The sequence below is a fragment of the Neofelis nebulosa genome, chromosome 16 (genome assembly GCF_028018385.1).
Source record: "Neofelis nebulosa isolate mNeoNeb1 chromosome 16, mNeoNeb1.pri, whole genome shotgun sequence".
NCBI classification, from domain to species: domain Eukaryota; kingdom Metazoa; phylum Chordata; class Mammalia; order Carnivora; family Felidae; genus Neofelis; species Neofelis nebulosa.
Window position 1 is genome coordinate 56,469,931 of NC_080797.1, and position 24,140 is coordinate 56,494,070.

The 24,140-nt window shown below is 52.3% G+C and overlaps 1 protein-coding gene across 5 annotated transcripts; it reads right to left on the reverse strand.

Annotated features, from left to right (window-relative positions):
- Positions 1-1,708: 1,708 nt before the first annotated feature.
- Positions 1,709-23,849, reverse strand: LIG3 (DNA ligase 3). Of its 5 annotated transcripts, none has more exons than XM_058705499.1 (20): positions 23,722-23,849; positions 20,858-21,411; positions 17,034-17,177; positions 15,020-15,217; positions 13,632-13,783; positions 12,772-12,938; positions 12,582-12,659; positions 11,949-12,117; positions 10,333-10,488; positions 8,454-8,585; positions 7,983-8,062; positions 7,557-7,644; positions 7,107-7,184; positions 6,657-6,780; positions 5,909-6,051; positions 5,488-5,562; positions 4,930-5,076; positions 4,066-4,258; positions 3,600-3,682; positions 1,709-2,504 (listed from the first exon to the last, which is right to left on the reverse strand). In XM_058705499.1, the coding sequence occupies exons 2-20, from the start codon at positions 21,405-21,407 to the stop codon at positions 2,271-2,273; spliced, it is 2,991 nt and encodes a 996-aa protein (XP_058561482.1). In that variant the 5' UTR covers positions 21,408-21,411; positions 23,722-23,849; the 3' UTR covers positions 1,709-2,270. The 5 variants fall into 5 exon arrangements, with proteins under 5 accessions (XP_058561482.1, XP_058561481.1, XP_058561483.1 ...); XM_058705498.1 differs by lacking the exon at positions 23,722-23,849 and adding an exon at positions 22,865-23,566; XM_058705501.1 differs by lacking the exons at positions 1,709-2,504; positions 23,722-23,849 and adding exons at positions 3,262-3,419; positions 22,865-23,566.
- Between the last annotated feature and the right edge of the window lie 291 nt (positions 23,850-24,140).

Genomic DNA, 24,140 nt, shown 5'->3' on the forward strand with positions numbered 1-24,140 from the left:
TGGCTGGCAGGGCCCCTCTGCCATGAGGGCACACCTGGAGTCTAAGTGACTGGCAAGGGCAGGTAGGTTGGGTCTAAGTCAGCTGGGCCAAAGGGCAGTGACCGTGTCCTTTGGCAGAATCCCAAGGGGCACACTTTGTTCTGCTGCCCTGTCTGGCTGCTTGGCCCGAGGAGGCTGGAGAAGGGGGTGGAAATTTATGTAGGTCAGCGCTCAAAGGAGCAGCAGCTTTTGTCTCCACAAAGGACAGAATAAAGAGAGTCTTATTCTCAATACTGATGTGAGACTGAATGGTGCCTATTCAGAAACACCAGTGTGCTGGACTAGAGTCAGGGTGGTACCAACCCCTCCTGTCCCTTCCTCCCAACACACTTGAACCAGCAGGTAGACACCCAGACGAGGTTAGAGCTGGCCTCCAGGCCGACTGGCAAGCAGCCTCCCAGCGGAATATCACCTTAGTTGAACACACTGGAGGGGGTCTGGGGGAGGCAATGGTCCTCAATCTTAGAGACTCAGACACTCCAGCATGTTCCAGAGGTTGAGTCTCATGAACTTAACTCAGAGATGGACAAACAAGCCTGACGACCTGTTGATAGTAAGACAAAAAAAAAGAACTCGGGGCGCCTGGGTGGCGCAGTCGGTTAAGCGTCCGACTTCAGCCAGGTCACGATCTCGCGGATCTCGCGGTCCGCGTCAGGCTCTGGGCTGATGGCTCGGAGCCTGGAGCCTGTTTCCGATTCTGTGTCTCCCTCTCTCTCTGCCCCTCCCCTGTTCATGCTCTGTCTCTCTCTGTCCCAAAAATAAATAAAAAACGTTGAAAAAAAAAAAATTAAAAAAAAAAAGAACTCACTCTCTGGAGTCTGCAGAATGGAAAACGTGGAAGCTGGTCTGTAAGGAGAGGGCAGCCTGATGAACCTGCGCCAGCCCAGAGCGTGAGCTGCACACACAGACCCGAGGCTGTGGGAGTGGTGTGACCAGAGCTGGGAAGTCAGGGGCTGGGGCGCCCTCTCCCAGGTCCCAGGCAGGGAGTGGGCACGCGTGCAGTCCCTGCTCCAGAAAACTGCAGATTGGGCGCTGTGCTGAGTGCTTCACACAGGTTATCCTGGATCTGTTTACTCTTCGCAGCAGCCTAAGGACACAGGCACAAGTCCTCTCCTCATTCCTCCGGGAGGAAGCGAGGCTCAGATGTCACAGCCTCGGAGTCTCGGCTCGGATCTGAACCAGGCCCATCCCTGCACTGTCCAATGTGGTAGTTATTAGCCACATGGGACCATTTAAAGTTGAATTAAAATGAAAACTTCAGTTCCTCAGTTGTGTTAGCCACATTCCAAGAGCTCCATAGCTAAGTGTGCCTAATTTATTTTGGCTAGTGAAGATTTACAGGGTATTTCTATTGCCAGAGAAAGTTCTACTGAACAGCACTCCTCTACACTAAATTGTCTTCCTTTTATTCAAAGAAACCAGCCTCAGTGGCACAGGAGCCTTTCTTGGTAAGGACGCTGTGTAGGTTTTGTCCTCGGGTGGGTTTCTGACTTTCAAAACCAGTCTTGCTTCCAGATTCGGAGGAGGCAGATCCTCCTGGAGCCCTATGTCCCCCAGAGGAGTAGCTCACACAACCTCGCTTCTGTAGAAAGGCCCCATTTTCCTACCTGATCCTGGTGCCCTCCCTTCAAACCAGGACCCATACCCTGGAAGAGGAGAACACAGAGAATTAAGTCATAAAATTCATTTTGTTTTCTTTCAAATAAGGATTCATTCCTGGCAAAAAGGGCCAAGATGAATACAAGTTCCGCCAAGTATAAGAAGCGTTTCCGAAGGCAATCTTTTAAATACAACTTTTAAAATGAGCCTGCAAGTAAAAGGGGCAAGTGGCTTTGTGGACGGCCTTCAATAGCCTTAATCGCTAGGGAAGTTACAGGGGATGGGGGGCAAGGCCAGGGATAACTGCAAGAGATTTTATTTATGGGCGGGGGGGGGGGGCGCGTGGGGAAGCTGCTTTTGAAAGAAAACAAAGACAACCAAACCAGCACCCAGATCTGAAAGATCTATGTAAACCAGCAGGAGAAAGTGATTTCCCTGGAGGGGTGCCCACAGCAAGTCCATCCTGGTCGGGAAGAGACCAAGCATGGCTGGCGTGTTCTGAAAATGCACCGCTTGGAGAAGAAATGCCACCCGCTTCCCCTGGTTCCTGGGGCCGCCTGCCTGCCCAGCAGGAGCACAGGCCTGTGGGGAGGCAGGAAGAGTGCGGCCAAGGGAGACGGAAGGTTGCGGTCCTAGCAGGGAGCTACCAGCCTCCGTTTCCGGATACATGCCCAGATCCACTCCGGGGAGACCTGCTGGGCCTCAGGGTTCTCGTCCCTGCTCCCCAGCACGTGCGTGGCCGAAGCCATGTCAAATTCCTGCACCAGGTCCCCATCGAATGCCACAAAGTAGCGTCTGAGACGGCTGAAGTCTGGCGTGGAGGGTGGCAGGTAGAGCCGCACCCCAGTGAAGATGTCCAGCAGCACCTGCAAACGCACACGGGTCAGCGTGGTCAGCAGTGGGGCCTATGGGCCTCCACAGAGACGAGCACAGGCCAGATACTAAGGGGACTTGAGACACAACAAGAGCCAGAGATGAAGCCTAGTGGTCAGGACACCAGCATGGAGAGTTCAGTGGAGAAAAGGAACAGGCACTGAAACCCATGTCCTCCAGCCACTCTAGAGGAAGCACCCCCCTCCCTCCCTGCCTAGAGGGAAAGGAGGAAGACAGGGTGGGTCCCCATGCGGGGACCTGGAGAAGGGGGAAGTACATGTCCGAGAACCATCCGGCAGGCGGGACCAGTGGCTCTCGGACTCCGGGATGCCGGCTGATCGAGCTAGGCTGTGGGGTCAGGAGCCCTCCTCGGCCGTGGACGGATTCAAGGGCTTCGCGCAGGGAAAAGACGGGAACGGTTCTACACGTCTGCCGGGGACGGGGCTCAGGGCCTGACTTGCCAAACTTAGGTGCTTGCTTTGGCTAGCGGGGAGGACTGTGTGGCTCCGTCACACGGTACAGAGATCGGGTGTTTACTTCCCACGTCCCCCCTGGGCCAGCCTAATCCCTGGCCTCAGTAGGTGCTCAATAGCTGTTGTCAAACCAATGACCGAGAAGGGGCTACAAAAGGCGAAGGGCTCTCTGGGGGACAATCACCAAGCCAGCGCCCTCTCCCCGCTCCGCTCCTCGTGGGCTCGGTCTGCTCTGGCCCCGAGCACAGACAGCACAGACTCACACGGCCAGCCGCACTCCACCCAGACTGGGCTTCCTCCCCTTTCTTTAATGTAAACTGTGACTTGGGAGCGGCAGCCCGATGGGTCCCTGCAGCCTCTCAGCGAGGCCCGGCTGTTCTATCTCCTGCCTGCGGGCACAGCTCTCCTTCCTCTCTGCTGGCTGGCCGGCCGCCTCTGCAAGGCAACGAGAGGGCACAGGGTGGAGCAGCGGCGCTGGCAACCGCGGCGGGGTGGGGTGCGTATCTGGCCATCAGTCCCCAGACATCGCTCATCTCTCTGTGTTCCGGTGCAGGGTAGGGAACGCACAGCCCCGGGCCAAGCCGGCCGCGGGCACCCCGCCATTTTTCCCCTCACCTTTGCTTGGCCCGGGGGCTCGTCGGGAGCCTTCCGCTTCTCTCCCACTCTCACAGGGGGAGGCTTCGCTGTGGGCTTACTACCTGCGGGAGAGCGCGGGGTTAGAACTAGGCGGTGGGGAGGAGAGCGGACGGACCCCGGAGGTCAGGGCAGCATGCAGAAGGGCCAGGCCCTGGCTCTCCTAGGAGCACGGCTGAGACGGGAGGGGAGCTCAGAGGGGGCTTATCCAAAGGTCAGGTGGGCTCTCCTGGGGTCCCGTCACTCAGGTTTACTGAGCAGATGGAGGGGGCCCAGGAGAATGGCTTCTGGCCCGCGGCTGGACACACAACAGGAACACGGTCAATGTCTGCCACGGTGGATGCAGAGAATCACACGATCTCAGAGCTGGAATGTCAGACCGGGTGCCTGTCCTTCGATGTCTGCCTTCACACCACACTCATCCCCCCAGCCCCTCCCTCCTCCTCACCGCCTCGGCTGTCGGGGCTGCTCCGCCTCCCTCCTGCCTTCTTGGCACTGGTGGAGGGCTGCTTCGGGGAGGCCCTGGAGGCAGGCCGCGAGGTAACCTCGTTCTCTCCGCTGCTGCCCCTAGTAGTGGAGCTCCCTTCGTCTCCGGCCGCCACAGTGAAGTCTGCCCTCTCCTTGGACAGCTGGTACAGTTCCTGAGGAGAGGCACGGGGAATATCAGGTGTGATCCTTCCCTTCCCTTCCCAGCCACTGGCCTCTGAGGTGTGTCTTAGGTCTGTGTGGCTAAGGAACAAAGAGGGGAGACAGATAAATAAATGGCAGGGAAAAAAGCAGCTGGCTTTCTTGGTGTGTGTGTGTGTGTGTGTGTGTGTGTGTGTGTGTGTGTGTGTGTATGTTTTTAAGTTTATTTATTTAGAGAGTGAGGGAGGGACAAAGAGAATCCCAAGCAGGCTCCCCGCTGTTAGCACAGAGCCCAGTGCAGGATCCGATCCCACGAACCGAGAGATCACGACCTGAGCCAAAATCAAGAGTCGACCACCCAACCGACTGAGCCACCTAGGTGCCCCTCAGTGCTTTTCTAAACTCCGGCCCTGTTTCTTAGGGAGTTGGTACAAATCACTGTTCTCTGTCCCCCGGTTCTTCTCAGCAGCACAGACCACAGCCTGGGGCCAGCCCCCGAGCAGGAAGCCGGAGAGCAGCACGGCATTCTCCCTCGGGGTGCTGCAGCTCCTGGCCCTGTGACAGGTGGTCTCCCTCCACTGCCCTCCTGGTCTCAGGGGAGAGAGAACATGTGAGCGGGCCAGACAGCTGGGGTGCCAGGCCAGGACAGCAGGGCAGAGGACACACATGCAGTGTAAGCAGGCACCTTGAGTTTGGGGAGGTCAGTGGCAGATTTCCAGTCCTTATCATCACGGATCCGGGTGCAACGAGGGAATCGGATGGAGATTCCGTCGGCCGTGTGAGCCTCAGATTTGGAGAACTCAGCCCCTGTGATCTCCCACACGGCAGCTTTCTGTCAGGAGTTAAGTCAGGTCACTCGCTGGTGAAGCAGGGAAGCCTCTCCCAACCAGCTAGAAGCAACACAGACCCGTTAAAACCAAAAAGCACTGGCTAACAGGTGCTGCTGACGCTATGTGACCTTAGGGAAGTTCTGGCTCTCCTCCAGGGTCTCAATTTCTCTGTCAGTCACAGAAGGAACTGGGCCTGGTCACTTCGAGCAAACCCTCTGTGTCTAGGGGAGGTCAGTGTCATCCTCCCTCTATTGAGGATTCCTCAGGGCTGACTGGCCCATCACTTGGCTGCCCGGTCTAGACCCCCATCCTCAGGTGGGCTCTCCGCGAGGTTGAAACGGCATCTCTGTGGCCCTACGGAATCGGCAAGCTCGTTCTGTGGGCTGAAGGGCCTCGAGCCACTGGGCTGATACCTTTGGGTCTGGAACTATGAAGTCCGGGTAGTAGATCTTGTTGATTTTCAGCCAGCTGGGTATCTTGCTGGGATCCTGGAAGACAAAAGACGCTGTGCTGGGCTGTTCCCACGCCAAAACCAGAAGCAGATGCTACTCCCCTCCCCGGTCACAGGCTTGTGCAAAGAGGTGACTGTTCACAAAAGGCTGACCCTCACCCCAGGGGATCCTCCCTCCCCAGAGAGAGTGTGGCCCAGGGGGCAGGCGGGCCGGTCTGCACAAGGTTGGCACTCAAAGACTCTGAAGGCCTAATACTGCTCCCATGGCCAATCAGCAACTCTCTGTGGAGACAGATCAACGATCCCCACAGTCCCCCAAGCACAGCCAGTCTCAGTGACGACGGCCAGTCCAGAGGCCCGGGCCGACCAGGTCCCTTCCTCACCTTACTGATCTTCACCATGTCCAGTTCCTTCTGCAGGCGGGCAAGCGTCGCATCATCGTGGCCTCCCGAACACTTGGTGACCGTGCACCACTTCTGGCTGCCTGGGTCATAGCAGCCCATGAGGAAGATGGACATCATGCCACCTGAGGGGGGCGGCAAGTTAAGTTGCGGATGGAGGGAGCCGTTGCTGTCAGCCCCACGTGCCCAGTGAGGGGCAGCCTGCTGGAGGGGAAAGCCCTGGGCCCAGGCATCAGAGCGCCGAGTGCCCCTCCTGGATCTACCTCCTCTACCTCTTACTAGCCGCACAAGTTAAACCTTTATGAGCCCCAATTTCCTCTTTAGTCAATTAGGGACAATCACAGAGAATTTGTCAGATTCCGGTGAGTAAAACAACTTGAACAATGTCTGGCACATAGTAGATTCATTCCTCAGACCCCAGCTTCCCCTCCAGTCAGGAGATTTTGAGATTTTTCTCTGAGTAGAAAGTGGCCAGGCCCCGAGAAGTAGTTGATGGTGAGCGTCTTAATGCCAGGTAGCATAGGGTACTCTTGCCTGACCTCTCCCTGCCCAAGTCTATAGCTCTCACATAGATGTCCCCACCTGAGGTGACACGGGCCAGTCTGGGGCCCTTGATCCCAGAACCGTGGAAATCATGACGGGCCGTGCTGGTAGATTAAGCCAGCAAAAAGGCCAGCCTACACCCTGAGTGGTGCCTGTCAAAGAAGTCCCATCCAGAGGCCGCCCTGACCTTTGCTCCCTTGCCCATAGAAGGCCCCAAGGACCACCAGGTCAGCTGTGTCAGCCATGGCCCCCTCGTTCAAATAGTCTTTCTTGACTTTCAGCCAGTGCCGCTTTCCAGGCTCATATGTACCCTGAGAGGAAAAAGCAAGAGAGATTCAAACTAGAATGGAACCCGCAAAAGGGTGGGATTTACCTCTTCCTTTGACATTTCGGCTCTACCACAGTGCCCGGCCCACTCTGGCCAAGACCCCCCAGCTCACGGCCCAGGAAACACACACAAACCCATCCTCTAGACACAGAACGGAGCTGTGTGGACCCTGGAAAGGGCCCTCCTGCAGCCAGCCCCGGCCACCTCAGGCTGACGCCGCCCTCTGCTGGCCAGGGCTGGAGAGACCGGGTGGGTGGGGGAGCCCGCAGGAGAGAGAAGGCGGAGGGTGTGAGTGGCTGAGTGGCTCACCTTCACGTCCTTCAGCACCAGCCCTTCCAACCCCTCTCGGATGACCCGGTTTATCATGTCGGCCAAGTCCGAAGCTTTCTGAAGGATAACAGAGAGATGCTGAGGTTGGCATGAGAACAGACACTGCTGTGGCGGGGAGGTGGCCGCGGTTCCCTTTCGCACGCTAGTGCGGGGCCCACTGGAAATACCCCGACTTGAGAACGACAAACCAAGGTCTTGCAAAGCAGGGATTCTCCCAACCAGAAAGCTACTGCGGCTGTGAGACATGGGGAGCCCGTCGCAGAAGAGTGTTTCATGCCCTGTCCTCCCGGGGGTGACTAGTGGACGACATACACACGTCGGCAGCCCCCATAAGACAACTGAGACTCGTTCTCCCAGTCACATCTGACCAAGGGGCTGTGTGTCCTTTCAAACAACTAGGCGGCTGTCTGGGGTGTGGTCTTTGCTCACAGTGACTTGCTTCATTTCTGAGAACATGATCCGGTTGGGAATTTCAACCATGTTATCATGAAGAAACTTCCGCCGCTCACACAGAGGCCTAAGGGGGATGAGAGAGCTGAGGTCAGGGTCCTCCGACCCCCATCAGGAATTCTGAGGAGGGAGGGACTCAGCGACGAACTGCTGCTTCGTGAGAGGGACTGCCATGGCTCAAAGCCTCCCTTGTGACCGAGCTGCGGCACAAAGGCCACTTCACCCTCGCAGGTCCCGTTTCTGCTTCGTGGAGCACTGTGCGTGTAGCAAGTGTGCTACTTCTTAGCTCCCTCCTCCCCACCTCTGGGTACAAAGAGGCACAGGCTCCAGCCCCTTCCCCTCCCTCCTTCCCAAGGTGAGCGAGCCCTTGCCTCCCTACTCAGGAGCCAAAAAGAGCTCCCTCACCTGTCCATCAAGCTGATGTCATTGAAGTAGATACAATCAAAAACAAACAGGCAGACTTTAGCATCCTGGAAGGCAGCTTTCTGTAAAGAAAAATGAGATAGGAGATACATGAGGGACAAAAACAAGAGGGCAGAAAAAATAGGGAGTCCCAATCCACTTCTGGAGACCCTCTAAAGCACTGGACAGAAAAGTCTTGACATGCTCTGAAGCCCTGGGCCACAAGGGCACTTAGCACATGGTCCTAAATGGAAATCAACCCAATTCTAAGTTCCCCGTACTAGTTCCTTTTATGTAAAAAACAAAAAACACATCTAAACTCAGGGCTACATTCAGAAATAGTTCAGAAACAAAGAATAAGCCTAACCTTGAGTGAGTGACAGATTCCCCATCATTCAGACCAACAGCACGCATACGTCCACGTCCACATGCGCACACATGCTCCTTCCCACATGTGTGGCCCTGAGCCAGTACCTTGTGCACCCCAAGAGTCCCAAAGGGCAACGGTTTGCCTGTCTTAGTGTCGATCAGGAGCACCTCAGAGTCCAAGATCATGCTGTGGCCCCCAGGGAAAGCCTGGGGGATATAGTCCTTAAAGTGGGCCACCTGGAGGCAAAAGGGTGACTTAGGTAAGGGACAGAGGAACTGGCAGCAGTGACCTACATCCGAGCCAGAAAGCAAAACCCAGGCCCCACAAGGAACGCAGAACATCAACACGGGGAGCCAAACTCATGTGTAAAACAGACCTAAGCCGTACCAGCCATTGAGACCAGAGGAATGGGTATTTCGGACCCAGGAAGAGGTGGGCCTGGGTTGAGTCCCCTGAGCCATGGAGGAGAGTTTGGAGGAAAAAGGAAGAAAAAGGGTGTGGAGTATGCGCAGGAGCAGGTGGGGGTGGACAAACATGAGAGGAGGGAGTGCGGCCAGGCAGACACTTGTGGGGAGAACAGGTCAGCTACAAAGAGGTGGATGGAAAGGAAGAAATGAACCCTCTTAGGAGCAGCAAGGAAACAGGAGGGTCTTCTCCGAGAGCTTGAAATCCACAACCATCTTCAAAATGAGTAAGAAAGGATGTTTGGAATTAGAGTTTTTCCTGATAGAGGTAGAAACCTAGTCTCTGATAGTTCCAGAGAGGGAGGAGTCCCACCGTCACCCTCGCTAGCCCCTGCCAAGTGATGCCAGCAGTGAGGTCCAGAGAGCGTGACTGCGGCCCGATTCCTCCCCTGGGCCGGGCACGCAGGCCCTTGCTACCTATGGGGCTGGAAGCTGGGACAGGAGAGGCCTGTATACCTGTCCTGCTCTGCTTCAATCCCCAACCCACTCTTCACAAACCCGAAGTACAGGAGAGACAAGGAACGAATGAAGCTTTGGAAAGGGCTCTACACTCCGAAAAGCCAGGCTCGAACTTCTTCCTGGGTAACAGAGGTGCCCACTGAGCAGCTGCTCCCTGGGAACAGTTCCTCGGCGGCTTTACTGGGTCCGACCACGCCAGTGAGCCTGCGCTCCTCTCCCCAGGGAGGGCAGTGCTGAGCTCTCCTCTGGACATCTGAAATGAACAGCTCGAGGCTCAGGGCTCTAGCAGGAAGGCAAGGGGAGGGGAGCACGGGAGCCACCCAACAGGTCCCCTTCACCCCCGGAGCTCTGAAAAATGGAGTCTGAGCAAGAAGAGAACGGGTAGCAAGGACAGGAAGTCCATCTACTCACAAGCTCCTGGGGCCAGATGTTCCAGGTGCTTTCCCCTGAAGACAGCCCCAAGGCTCACAGAGGCCCTGGTGCTGAGAAGGACTGAGGGGTGAGGTTCTTAACGCCCCTGAATGAAGGACAGGAGTCTGGGCTCCCAGATGTCCCCACTGGACTGTTTCCGTCAGCATGTAAGCCTCCAGGGGGCAAGAACCTTTGCCCATTTTTTTACTGCTGTACACCCACTACCTAGAACAGTGCTCAGCACAGACAAAACACTCGATAAATATTTACCAAACTCATGAACGACAGTTCCACAGCCTTTTGTACCCGACCTGGAATTTAGCTCTGAGAAGCACACGGGCATGGAAACGTAAGAGACAAGCACTGCAAGTCACTTGCAAGGTGAGCTCACTGTCCCAGTGTCACAGTGGGCAAGGGGAGCATCACTGTCCCCTGGGGCTCTGTTGACTTACCCAAGTCTGGGCTCTTTGGCTGTCCCTACTGGGCAGCCCCTCGTTATGAGACTCCAAAAACAAACACACGTTCATTCAACAGATACGAGACAACCCCTGTTGGGTACCAGAGCTGAAATGACTACGGAACCCTGCCCCTGAGAGTCTTAGAGGCGGGAAGGTTAAGAAAGTCCCGGCAGAAAAGAAGGAACCTATACCTTGTGAGGCAGGACGGGCTTGAGGCTGCGGCTGAAGTAGCTGAAGTGGTCTCCGTTCTTATGCACCTGGACTCGCTCCCCGTCATACTTGATCTCAGAGAACATGCCGTTAGGACACTTCTTCATCGCATGTTCGATGGACTTGCAGGCCTCGGCCTTGGGGTGAGGAAAGACAAGCCTGGAGACTTACAGGTGCTCTCCCACTGGGGGCTGCTCAGCAGGGACAGCCCCAGAGTCGAGGTCCTGGGGAGTGAGGACCGGAGGATGCCCTCAGGGCTGGCACGGAGCTTGCCTTTTGAAGACTACGAATGTGATTCATTTTAAAAGAGTAATAAACTTCCACTGAAACAGCATTTCATTTTCTTCTCAATAATTTAAGATCTTGCAGGGTCTTGGCTTATTGTTAAACACACCGGTCAGCAAAGGAGGTACGCAGAGGTAAGATAAGGGATGCAGAACGTTGACAGGGGCTGGCAGGGCGGCAGCGGTCAGGGACAGGGGTCAGGACAGGTCACAGGAGTGCTTCTTCACATACCAGGGCCACCCTGCCTCACACAACACTGACTGACTACCATTCTGGGGCTATTCACGGGTATAGATCAGACATAGCCCCGCCACACCCTCCATGTGCTATCTTACATGAGGGACGCTGTCTTAGCTTCATGGTTGAGAAAACAAGACGTTCAAAGAGGTTGAGTCCTTACTTAAAGTTATATAGCTGGTCAATGGCAGGGCTGGTGTTTGCAGCTAGCCCCAACTCCAAAGCCTGGGGGTTAAGCACTAAGCTACAGAACCCATGCCACTCTTCAAATAAGTGACAAGTTGTACAACAGACTTTGGAGAGAACTCTTATAAAAGTCAGAAAGGCCACTACTGCCGGTGACAAGAGTCCTGTCCCCAGGATGGTGAACTCAAATTTGGAGCTGGCCATCCCACATTCCCGGGAGGGAGAGAACACTTCTGCGCAGGCATTAGTAGCACACACAAGGCAGGTTCACAAAAGGCACTGCACCGGCTGGAGCAACCCAGGGACCGCATAGTAGGCCCGGCAGCATATGTGGAGGGGCCCGATGCACAGAAAAACCAATGCCAGAAAGGAAATCCCACATCTCGTGAAATGAACAGAGGCTCAAGATGATCTCAGTCACACCTGGTCTTCATTCCTTGAGCTGTGCTTTCCAGAAGAATATGAGGCCAAGCCACCCTGTCATAAGCAGCTCGGCTCTGGCACTAAGTCTCAGAGCTACTTTGGGGTAGGTCACAGACTCTCAGGAGTTACTTAATACATCCACCTGTTTTCAGGAAAGATGACCGACAAACCATTCTAAGTAGATGCTTCAGAAGATTTCATACATCACTCGTGTGAGGGAAGGAAAAAACTAAGAAGGGCCAAGTAACTCATTCAAGATTCTACAGCTTGCTGGCAGAGTCGGGCCTAGAATTCAGGTATTTCTGCTAGGTCACGCCGCCTTCTCCGTTACCTCTAATTCCCCACGGAAACATACCCCTCCACAATTCCACTGTTCCCTCCCCAAACCCCTCCAGCATCATACCCTAGCAGATCTCACAAGGACGGGGAGTATCTGGAGCACGTGGGGCCGGAGCAGCATCCTTACCAGCATGGGCTGCACTGGCGTCATCAGTGAAGCCTGGACACTCAGAGCTCGTCTCCGGCCCGGCTCCTTCTCCACCTCCTGCTCATTGCGGAGGACTCGCTCCACCACGTCCTGCAGGTTGCGTGAGGCTTTGAAGGCTTCATAGGCATTGGGGTCAAGGGCATCTAACCTGCCAAGGCAGATGGGAGCAAGGAAACAAAACCCACTGTCTCTGACCTTACTGCTTTAGATAGCAGTCAGTTCTCAGAGAGAGAGCATCTCAATACAGAGGGGAAGCTGAAGCTCTATTGTCTAAAGCCTTTCACAGGAAAACAAGCTCTTGAAAAACTCAGCATTTTGAGATACTGGGCCTCCATGGGTGCTGCCACGGCAAAGAGGGGGCCGGGGCGGACAAGGAACTCATATTCTATTTTTTGAACATGCTCCATACTTTCCATTTTAACAACTGCGTGAGAAGGGGATCCTTACATTTTACGTGAGAAAACGGAGGCTGAGCTAGGTCTAGTGATGGGTCCTACACGAAGGAATAAGGCATAATGAGGATTTAAATCTAGATCAGGACTCCAAGGCCCTGACCCCAGCTGGCAACAAAGGAAGCTGGCAGCTCAGGCCATCAGAGGGGCTGGGACTTACACGTGTTTTGCACCTGAGTTCATCTTCAGGTCATGTTTGATCAATCTGATGATGCACTTAAGGTCATTGGCTGTACACCTAGGGGTGAGGCACATTCAGCTTGGTCTCTGCAGAGCTGTGGACCCCCAAAGCCTCCTCTCCTGGCGATCGCATCTCCCCACGCCCAGCCCCACGAGGCAGCTCCCCCGACCTGGACGCGATGTCCTGCAGGGCCTGCTGTTGCTCATCCTCCTTGGTGAGCTTGGAGAGGCGAAGGAGGAACGCATCTACCTCTTGGATGGTGAGGAGGCTCTTGGCAGCTGGAGGGAAAGACTTGCTCTGCTCAAAGAAGACTCTGATCGTCTCTGACACGTCACCCTGTCTCCAAAAACCAAAATGGCTCTGCTGCAACCCCAGAGTGGCCGAGCGTATCTCCCAACCCCCAGCACTAAAGGTGAGTCAGGGATTTCAATCATCACTCCTATTCCCAGCTCGCACATATTGGCGTCACTTCTTGGAGACTGTATCCCACCCACAGTTCCTGGAAAGGGCACCTCTACCCGCCTTAGGATCTGGCCATCTGCCTTGGCTGAGAAGTGACGCAAGGAGGGACTAATCCAGGACGCAGCCAATTGGGTTCCTGGTAGAATTTGGACCAAGAAACAAATATGGTCATCAGGTAAGGGCAGCGCTCGGTTAGAAACTTTCTATGCTGCCAAAGCTGGAGTTGTGAACAAACAAAAGCTGAATGTTATACCAAGTTACGGTGAAAAAAAAAACCAAGAAAAAGGAGGGCCCAGAATGAGAACCCAAGGAGAGCCAGTGGGAAGTCTCAAACCCCGTCGCTGAGATCTAGGCCTCTCATGGGGTCAGCAGTCCAATTTCAGTCCTCAACCTTGTGACACTAACGGCTGTGGCCTCTAGTAAAGGAAGCTCTCTCGAAAAGGAAGCTTGCTCAAATGGGTTTCAGTTTCCTAAAACAGTATATGCCCCAACCAGAAAAAAGAGGTTGCAGGTGCCTGGCTCGGCAGACCCCACCTGGAACGCCGCCCACCCTCCCCTTCCTCTGACCTGCTCTAGGTCTCGTGCCATATCATCTGGGTTGCAGTTAAAAATGCGGCTGAAAAGCTTCACAATCTGCTTATCGTTCAAGTTGTAAACACTCTTAATAACACCTGGCAGCAGCAGCTTCACTGTTAGGTACACGTCACCGTGGAAACCATCTGGAGGCAGAAGAATAGAACCCTTCTTGAGAAATGGGAGCTTAAACAAACACATACATAAACTCAAGGAACTGAAAGAGATGTCTACATCGCTGTCTGTGCTGCCACAATACCCCGTGTACTTCATCACAGAGGTAGAGGCTACCGCATCTAGTGGCTCGTGGCTTACGCATCTACCTCCCCGGATGAACTCCCACAGGGAGGAGCCACTGTTTTGCTTTAGTGTCCCCAGTGATGAGCACATTCAGATGCTCAATGATCATTTGTTAGATGAATCGTTCACAAAAACCTTATCCAACATGCAGGATAGTGAACTTTCCTCTTGGTCAAATGCAATAGGTCCTTCCGGCCTTCTGGGGATAAAATAAGGGCAGCAGAAGAGTGACGCCACTGTGTTCCAAGAACAACTGGCTGTGCTCCCCGTGGAGCCTGATAAGAAGTAAAAATGGGGGCGCCTGAGGGGGCTCAGCTGGTTGAGCATCCGACTTCAGCTCAGATCATGATCTCATAGCTTGTGAGTTCGAGCCCTGCACTGGGCTCTGTGCTGACAGGTCGGAGCCTGGAGCCTGCTTCACATTCTGTGTCTCCCTCTCTCTCTGCCCCTCCCTGCTCACGATCTCTCTCTCATTCTCTCTCTGTCAAAAATAAACATTAAAAAAAAGAAGAAGTAAAAATGCAGGGCTCATTCTTCAAAATTATTAAGAATTTCAAGTGGCATCTGGCTGGCTCAGTGGGTAGAGCATGCAACTCTTGATCTCAGGGTTATGAGTTTGAGCCCATGTTGGGTGTAGAGGTTACTTAAAAATGAAAAATCTAGGGGCGCCTGGGTGGCGCAGTCGGTTAAGCGTCCGACTTCAGCCAGGTCACGATCTCACGGTCCGTGAGTTCGAGCCCCGCGTCGGGCTCTGGGCTGATGGCTCGGAGCCTGGAGCCTGTTTCCGATTCTGTGTCTCCCTCTCTCTCTGCCTCTCCCCCGTTCATGCTCTGTCTCTCTCTGTCCCAAAAATAAATAAAAAACGTTGAAAAAAAAAAAAAAATTTAAAAAAAAAAATAAAAAAAAAAAAAGAAAAATCTAAAGAAAAAAAAGAGAATTTCAAGATGGTATTAACAGAAGATTACACCAAAGCAAGCTCCCCCTCTCCCCCCGTGAAACCGTATAGTTCACATGCCCACGAAACCAGTCACGACTCTGAGCTCTTCAAAGGAAAAGCCCATCCAGGATGTTCTAGGCCCCACCTCCTGCTGAACCTTTCCGAAGGAACTCCTGTATGATCTGGGTCTTCGTGTTGTAGCTAGGATTTTCAGCCACCATGGCACACAACTTCCGAAACTCACGTAGCAGACAATCCTTGTGCTTAGGGTCACATCTGCTTGAGGACAGGCTTGCCTTAGGGGTAGGGCTTGAGCGGGCTTCCCCAGAGTTGTTGGGCTTGGCTGTTGGAGAGAGAAACATGAGGGAGGATTCACTGGCCTTGCTGAGAAAGAAGAAAGGGAAAGTGACAAGCCATCTGCTGGAGCTTCACTTAATCCCCCAAAATAGCCCTGTGGGGGGGATATCATTATTCCCACCTTACAGGTAAAGAACAGGCATCACAGCTATTAATGGGAAAGAAACACTGGCCTCACACCCATGCAGGTGCCCAGCTGACGCGCATGTGTTTATACGAGTGCCGCACAGAACAGGTCACCTTTGTGCCGAGAGCAGACCTCAGCAATGGTAAAGCTGACCCCAGAGAAGCAGGGAGGAGAGAAGAAACCAAGCGACATATTAGTCAGTGGGAAATCATCACTACCGCAGACTGTTGGGGCTGGAAGATGCCTTAAAGATTACCTAGTTCAATCTCCTCATACTGATGAGGAACCCAAGACCAGGGAGAAGGCGTTTCCAGCCTTTCGCCACTCCCACCCGCCCATCACCACTTCTTTCTTCTTGCCAAAATAACAGGTATCTGGCTAAATGAGCAAGACTTTCCTCCAGACATCCCCAAATGGTCCTCTCTTACTTACTTGTGGCTATTTACAAAGCAAATTCTGTTCTGCAAGCTTGCAGCAGATCCATTAGCAAGCAGACTGCTGACATAAGCTTCCTCTTGTCTGGGGTTTGTAAATTATGAACCCATCCCCATCTCTGACCCGGAGTCTACAGAGGATTTTAGGGGACAAAATCTCCAAAGTGTCGACGTTCAGCAGGATGCGAGAATTTAGAACACCCCATTTCTCTCAGTTCCTCCCAAATTCCCCTCCCTAGGACCAGGGCCCTTCCAGAAACATGCTGTCCTTATTGCTACCTGAACTCTTCTGTACTTCTGTCTCTGGCCTACCACCACACAAAAACCAAACCTCAGAGTTTTAAAACAATAAAACCCCCACAGAATCAGGCACTGTTTTTGCAATCTTTTCTCCATTAGTGCTCATGAGAATACCGGGTGGTAAACGAGGCAGGTGTTACAGTTCCCACTTCACAGATGAGGCCACAGAAGCTCAGAGGTAGAGCGACGTGCTCCCCTGAGCGAGCTGTCACATGCTGGGACTTCTGACTTCAAGCCTACGCTTCTTTCACTCACAAAAAGCCACCTCCGCGCACAACTTGTAAGGCCATGTGTTTGGCTTTACTTTCTTTACCCGAGTCACAGAAATGTCTCCAAATGATAGAGGCAGCAGGGTGCAGGGAAAAGAGCACAGGCGTTGGGAGTTAAACAGACTTTAGCGTAAATACTAATTCCATAATGAACGCTGGACGTCAGCTTTCTCTTTCATAAGACAGGCCTCGTAAAAGTACTTCGTAAGGTTAACTGAAGAACAAACCAAATTACATGGGCAAGAGTCCCTACCTAGCCCAGTACTACCTGTTACACAGGACACACATGCCACCTCCCTTCTTCCGTACTTTCAGCTCTGGTTTGGGCAAGGTTAGGGATGCAAGTTCTCAAACTTCGTTCAGTACCAAAAAACAAGGAAGCTTTAGGGCAGGGTATAATCATCTCCATCCGACCCAGGTGACTACTTCAAGGGCAAAAAGTCCTGCCAACACAAAACCTCTTTAGGCTGTCACAGAGATTCACATATACAAAGAAATGCTTGCTATACAACTGGAATGCTGAAAATTAGCCATTACCTGCCTCTGCTCAGAGGAAAGGGAATTATGAAGGAGGCTAGATAGATAGCACAGAACTTCCACTCTTAGCCAGAATCCCAAATAGGATTCCAAACTAAAAGAACCATAATGGCTAAAGCAGCCCTAATCTCTCACCTGCAAAACCAGAAAATTTCCGAGGATTGGTATTGGTGACAAATGAGGCACCTTTCACTGGAGACGTCACCTGGCCAGTGGCTGTCAGCTTAGCCTGGACAACGGCTTTCTTCTTTGGTGTGCTTGTTGCCTTGGAAGACAAATCTGTAGGACCCCAAAAGAAGGGAAAATATGTTTCAGTGAAAACTCCCTGAGAAAAGCTTCCAAAGAACCTCACAACTGCTCTTACAGCCTTGCTTGGTAAGTTACTACCATGGCATTACAAAGGTTGGCTGTGGACTGATCTGGTTTTGTTTCAAGTTTATTTATTTATTTTGAGAGAAACAGAGGGAGGGAGGAGCAGAGAGAGAGGGAGAGGGAGAGAATCCCAAGCAGGCTCCGTGCCAACGTGGAACTCGAACTCACAAACCATGAGATCATGACCTCAGCTGAACTCAAGAGTCAGACACTGAACGGACTGAGCCACCCAGATGTCCCTGGACTGATCTTTTTGAGTGAAGCTAGTGGGTAACAGAGTACTGGGGGCAGGGGAAGAAGGAGCAGGTTCTGGCAACAAAAGACCCCATTACTCTGCCTCTGTTAGTAACGCTCATCAACGCTCTCTACTTCTTATCCCATATATAATAATCTCCAGATTTGGGGAAAATCAGAAAGCACATCTTCACAGATAAAACTTGGGGACTCAGCTCCATGGAATTAGCCCCGATTTATAGATGAACAGGAAAGTAAAATGAAGATGGAAAACAGAGCAGGTCAGGTTGGCACAGGCAGGAAAAGCCCCAGCTGCTAAGTTTTTTGAGCTGTGTGACAGTCTGACTCTACCTTGTATTTCTCTTCCTCTGAAGGAGATTAGTTAAGAAGTGACAAAGGCTAAGGCCAATGGCCAAGTCAGGACAGGATGGGGAACCTGAGAAAGGAGTATATGTGAAGTAGCTTTCTCTCTTGGAAGTCTTCTCTCCTCTCCAAGAACAATGATAGATAGATGCCCATTTTTTTTTTTTTTTAATCTTTTTGCCCATTTTTAGAGCCACTGCTATAGTTCTCCTTCAGTGACCAGAACTATACTTAATTGAAGATAGGATTACTTTAAAAATGAACACATGAAGAGTGCCTGGGTGGCTCAGTCAGTTAAGTGTCTGACTCTTGATTTTGGTCATGATCTCATGATTCGTGGGTTTGAGCTCCACATGGGGCTCCGCATGGACAGCGCCGAACCTGCTTGGGATTCTCTCTCTCCCTCTCTCTCTACCCCTCCCCTTCTTGCATGCTATGTCTCTCTCTCTCAAAATAAATAAAGTTAAAAAAAAAAAAAAAAAAGGTCAATATGAGCACAGGAAGGTCATAAAGGACTAAATGGATTTGGAAATACCAGTGTAAGATTTCTAAAATATGCACACACGTGAATATGTACGTGTGCATATAGATGTATCTGTGTATGTATATGCAGCCGTTTTTGCATATGAACATAACATTTTCTAGTTCTGTCTGCTAAAAGAGCTTAAAAGCAAAGATACCTCATGATAACAAGGATACAGAGCATCTAGATTTTGTTCTTTAAAGCCATTCCCCACTAATGGAACCAGGACTCTTCAGAAATGGCAGATTCCAGGGTTATGGTAGGATACACATGAGGTAAACCTAAGAAGGGCACCTGGGGGGGTTAGTCTAGTGGAGCATGTGATTTTTTTTTTTTTTTTTTTTTTTTTTTTTGAGAGAAAGAGAGGCAGAGAGCAGAGAGAGAATCCCCAGCAAGCTCCACACTGTCAGCACAGAGCCAGATGTCAGGCTCGATCTCATGAACTGTGCAATCATGACCTGAGTCAAAATCAAAAGTCGGACGCTCAACAGACTGAACCACCCAGGCACCCCAGAGCATGGGACTCTTGATCTTGGGGTTGTAAGTTCAAGCCCCACATTGCGTGTAGAGATTACTTTAAAATCTCAAAAATAAGAGGCGCCTGGTGGCTCAGTCGGTTGAGCGTCCGACTTCAGCTCAGGTCATGATCTCACAGCTCCTTAGTTCAAGCCCCACATCAGGCTCTGTGCTGACAGCTCGGAATCTGCAGCCTGCTTCAGATTCTGTTCTTCCCTCTCTCTCTGCCTCAACCCACTCGCATTCTGTCTCTGTCTCTCTCAAAAATAAACATCCAAAAAAAAAAAAATTAAATAAAACCTTAAAAATAATAAGGAAATAAAATAAAAAAATAAAGTAAGCCTAAGAGCATTATGCCAGAAAATTAAGGAAGTACTTTAAAATATTTTATTTTGTTAATATAATTTATTGTCAAATTGGCTAACATACAGTATGTAAAGTGTGCTCTTGTAAAATACTTTTAAAAAAGGGCACCTGGGTGGCTCAGTCGGTTGAGCATCCAACTCTTTTTTTTTTTTTTTTAACTTTTTTTTTACATTTATTTATTTTTTGAGAGACCGAGAGAGACAAAGTACAAGATGGGGAGGGGCAGAGAGAGAAGGAGACACAGAATCCGAAGCAGGATCCAGGCTCCGAGCTGTCACCACAGAGCCCGACACAGGGCTCGGACTCACAAACCGTGAGATCATGACCTGAGCCAAAGTCATACGCTCAACTGACTGAGCCACCCAGGTGCCCCGCATCCAGCTCTTGATTTGGGCTCAGGTCATGATCCCAGCATCATGGCATCAAGCCCTACATTGGGCTCTGTGCTGAGTGTGGAACCTGCCTGAGATTCTCTCTCTCCTTCTGCCCCTCCCCCGCCACACGTGTGCATTCTCTCTCAAAATAAAAATAAGTTTTTTAAAAAACATTTTAAAGGGGCGCCTGGGTGGCACAGTCGGTTGAGCGTCCGACTTCAGCCAGGTCACGATCTCGCGGTCCGTGAGTTCGAGCCCCGCGTCAGGCTCTGGGCTGATGGCTCGGAGCCTGGAGCCTGTTTCCGATTCTGTGTCTCCCTCTCTCTCTGCCCCTCCCCCGTTCATGCTCTGTCTCTCTCTGTCCCAAAAATAAATAAAAAAAAAAGTTGAAAAAATAAAAAACATTTTAAAAAATGATGAGGCATCTAGGACACAGAAACCAGCTCAAAGGGGTTTCCCAAGTGGCCAACTATGGGATAAGTACCAAATTAACAAAATACAATAAAATTACAAGCCACCAGGAAAAAGTAACCTGTGAGTCCATAGGATAAGAAGTTGAAAGATAAGAGGGTGTGATGGTAGGTACTCTAGTCTTTAAGAATATCAACGGCATTTAAAAAAAAAAAAAAAAAAAAAAAGACTACTGAAATGTTCCACATTAAGGAGGACAAAGAGACAACAAAATGCAATACTGGATCCTAGAGTGGGATTCTGTACCAGAGACAAAAGCTATAAAAGATACTGTTTGACCAGCTGACACAACTGAACACAGATGGTGGATGTAAGTATCATATAAGGCATCGATTTACTGGAGCTGATAACTGTTATGGTCACATAAAAGAATATTCCTATTCTTAAGATATACACACTGAAGTACTTCAAGGCCAAGGCCATAACGTATGCAACCTACTCTAAAATGGGTCAGGAAGAAAACTGCACGCATGGACAGAGAGAGTAACAGCACAGGAACACAAATGATAACGCAAAGACAACGAAATGGTAACAACAGGTATGTCTGGGGAAAGGAAGAAGAGCTTTCTTTTTTTCTTTTTTTATCCTCACAACTCTCCTGTGAGTTTGGAAATGTTTTCAAAAAGTTAAAAAAAAAAACAAACCAAACACAACAAAAAAGAAGAAGGCAGGCAGGGAGGAAAAAAAAAATGGGGTCCTACTCTCCCCCTCCTTTCTCTCAGCACCGGTTCCCCACCCACCTGCAATGTGCTGGCTTATCTGTTCCTTCTCATTATCTTCCAGCTCTTCCCAGCCTTCCAGCTCGGTGAGGTCCTCAATTTTTTTTGTGGTGGCCCGGGCCCGCTCCAGTTTCTCGAACATGCATTTAATGTGATACCACTCTTTCATATCGCCCCCGGACTCTGAGAAGGGGTTGGGTACCACTTTGCCGATCCGGCATACGCCCTTCACGATCTTTTCCTTGCACTTTTTGCAGCCGGCCGTGCCACGCTTGGCGTAGTCCACACAGAACCGTTGCTCGGCCATCTCACAGGGGCCACTGCAGAGTCCCACATGCGACCCTGGCAAGAAAACAAGGCGGGTGGCACGTGGTCTTAGACCGCCTTTCTGGGATGACAGAATGGTCTTTCTTCTCTGGAGGAGGCCGTGCCCATGAAACAGCTCTGTTTCTGACCAATGGCCGAACTGTCTTCTGTCAGGCCAGCGATGTTGTTCGCTGAAGAGGCAGAGTTCTTTTCGCCCGAGTGCGCGGAGGGCTGGGAGGAAGAGGATCTTGAAAGTCAAAGTCATACAGCTGCATGAAAAAGAGGCAGGAAAAGTGACATATAAACCAGAAGCTAGGCTTCCACTGTCCCCAGAGGCCAGAGTCCTAACACAGTCCATGCTGACTAACTAAACATTTCCCAAAGTATTAAAGATTTCTTGCCTACAGGATGAAGACAAGTTCAAAACAGGAAAATTCAGTTTGCAAAAGGGTGTTCAAGTATCTAATGCACACATGTACATCTAGTAAATCATAATCAAGGGGATCAAATCCAAATAACATAAAAGCTTTTCTCAGGCCATCAGCAACATCCGATACTCATAATGGATGATGACTGGTAAGTATTACAAGCTATCCTGAAGTTTCTTTTTAATCACCAAGAAGAACTGCATTAGGTTTGTGAAGTTTTTAATGTGAAGCATAACATATATGCCATCCTCTGAAAATAATTCACTATATAGACTTGTGATGTAATCAGATGACCTACTTTGAGAGGCCATTAAGTGGAGAGCCTAGAACCAGACTGCTTGGGTTCATATCCCAGCTCATTAGCTGTGTGACCTTGGTAGGTCACTTCACGTCTCCCTTCCTCAATGTCCTCAACTGTAAATATGGAAAACGATAGTACCTAACTTGTCATTCTAAGAGGAAGGCCCAAAGAACAGAGCTGGGCACACAGCACAGGTTCAATACCCACTGAAAGCACTTATTCTTTAAGGAGAGGCTCCCTCTGTGCAATCAGCCTGTTCATAATTTATAGCACCTCGAATCAGGAAATGTTGAAGCAACGGATGGCAAGAATCAAAGGAACTGATAGATCAACCCGCACGGAAACAAGGGATTATGTCTACCTGGTATCCCCCCACCTTTTTATATTCATATTTTCCAAAGTATCTTCATTGTTCTCATTTTAAATATCCTGGAAATTCTTTCCAGCCCGCACATGCTTTGCAAAAGGGAAATAACGTTAGCTGTTTACAATGACAGGCAGGCTTTACTTCCTGTAGTGCAACATGAAGCAGAGAAAGAAGGCAGGTGGATCGGGATCAGGGATGGGAGTGCGACTGGGGCTGTTCAGTTGAGTGACTGTATTATTTTTTTTTTCCAACTTTTTTTTTTTTTATTTTTTTTATTTTTGGGACAGAGAGAGACAGAGCATGAACGGGGGAGGGGCAGAGAGAGAGGGAGACACAGAATCGGAAACAGGCTCCAGGCTCCGAGCCATCAGCCCAGAGCCTGACGCGGGGCTCGAACTCACGGACCGCGAGATCGTGACCTGGCTGAAGTCGGACGCTTAACCGACTGCGCCACCCAGGCGCCCCGACTGTATTATTTTTGAGAAAACCCTTAACTCCTTGGTGTCTCAGTTTCTGTTCTTTCCAAAGTAGGGAAAACAATACCTACTCCACAGGATGAGTGGGAAAATTTAAAGGAGTCCATGGATGGGCTGGGGTAAGGGGCTCTGAACTCCCTGAAAACGTACACAAAGTGCGCAGATTCATCAAGGGGCATTCTCTTGGAGAGGAGGTCTGCAGAGGTGAGTTATGTGGGCAGGGCAGGCCCATCGGGGGAGCCCAGGCCGAATTAGGTTTCCACGCGGTCCTCAGAAGGATGTTTGGGAGGCGCGCCCCCTCGCTCCGCACGGAGCCGACCGGAGAGCGCGGCGCAGCACCCCACCCTCCGCGGGGCCCGAGGGCCAGGGCGAGCTGGGCCACGAGTAGGCACCACGCTGCTCGGAGCAAGCCTGTGTGCTCGCAGCCCCCAACGGCCGCCGCGCAGCGTTTCCTCCAACGTGGTGGAGAATGAAACGGCTGGGGCCCGAACGCAGCCCGGGCCGGGAAGCGAGCGCGCCGAAGCCGCTCTTCCCGGGGGGCCTTCCCCGACGCCTTCGCGGGGGTGGGCTGAGCGACTGGCCGGTGCGAACGCCCGGGGACGGCCGCGGAGGAAGCGGGGAAGCGAGTTCCTCGGTTCGGACCGGCCAGGGGCGCGAGGACACGGCCCGGGGCTGGGGAAGGGGACGCGGCCGGCAGAGAAAGCCTCCCGACACGCACGGACAGGCACGGACGCGCACCGGCCTCGGCGCGGCCAGCTTGGTTCCGCGGGGGCCCCGGGGGACCCTCCCGCGCGCGGAGCCGTGGGGGTCCCCGGGAACGACGGGCCAACCCCCGTGGGCTCCCCGGGGGCCGCCACGTCACGGAGGGTGTGCCCCGGGGCTCGGCGGGCGGGCGGGGGAGGAGCCGAGGGGGCTGGCTCCCGGGCCGCGCCGAGCCCCGGGCCCCCGGCCCCCCGCGCCGCCCCCCTCCCCGCTGCCCGGCCCCGCCGCGCCCGCCGCGCACCTACCTTCCCCGCTCCAGCGCACACCGCAGGCCTCGCACCGGGCGCCCACAGGCCGCGCGCCGCCACGACGGTTGTAGCGCCTGTCTCTTTAAATCCGGGTCCTTGAGCCCGCGCAGTGCGCAGGCGCAGAGGTCCGGGCCCAAGGTGCTCTACGCGTCCCCGCCCCTCTGCCACGTGGGCGGTGGTCAGGTTCCGCCGAGTGCTGCTTTGGGGACCGTGTTGGGGTTTGGGGGTGGTTCCCCGCCTGCGGTGGAGGTCAGGAAAAGTGGAGGTGCCGGGGGCGGGGGGGGGGCATGGTGGTAGCTGGGGTCGCACCCTGGCCTGACCTTCAGAGGACCCCCCCCCGCCCCGATGCGTTCATAATGTTAGAGATGCTCCAGTCCTTAAATCGAATGGTTGAGAAACTGTTTTGTAATGATCTT

Coding starts and splice junctions, on each gene's coding strand:
- LIG3 (XM_058705498.1), bottom strand. CDS start 22,893: ATGCCCCTTGATGAATCTGCGCACTTTGT. Junction 17,178..20,857: donor GATAAGCCAGCACATTGCAG/GTGGGTGGGGAA, acceptor GGGGTCCTACAG/ATTTGTCTTCCAAGGCAACA. Junction 13,784..15,019: donor TCGGAAAGGTTCAGCAGGAG/GTGGGGCCTAGA, acceptor TTCTGCCTCCAG/ATGGTTTCCACGGTGACGTG.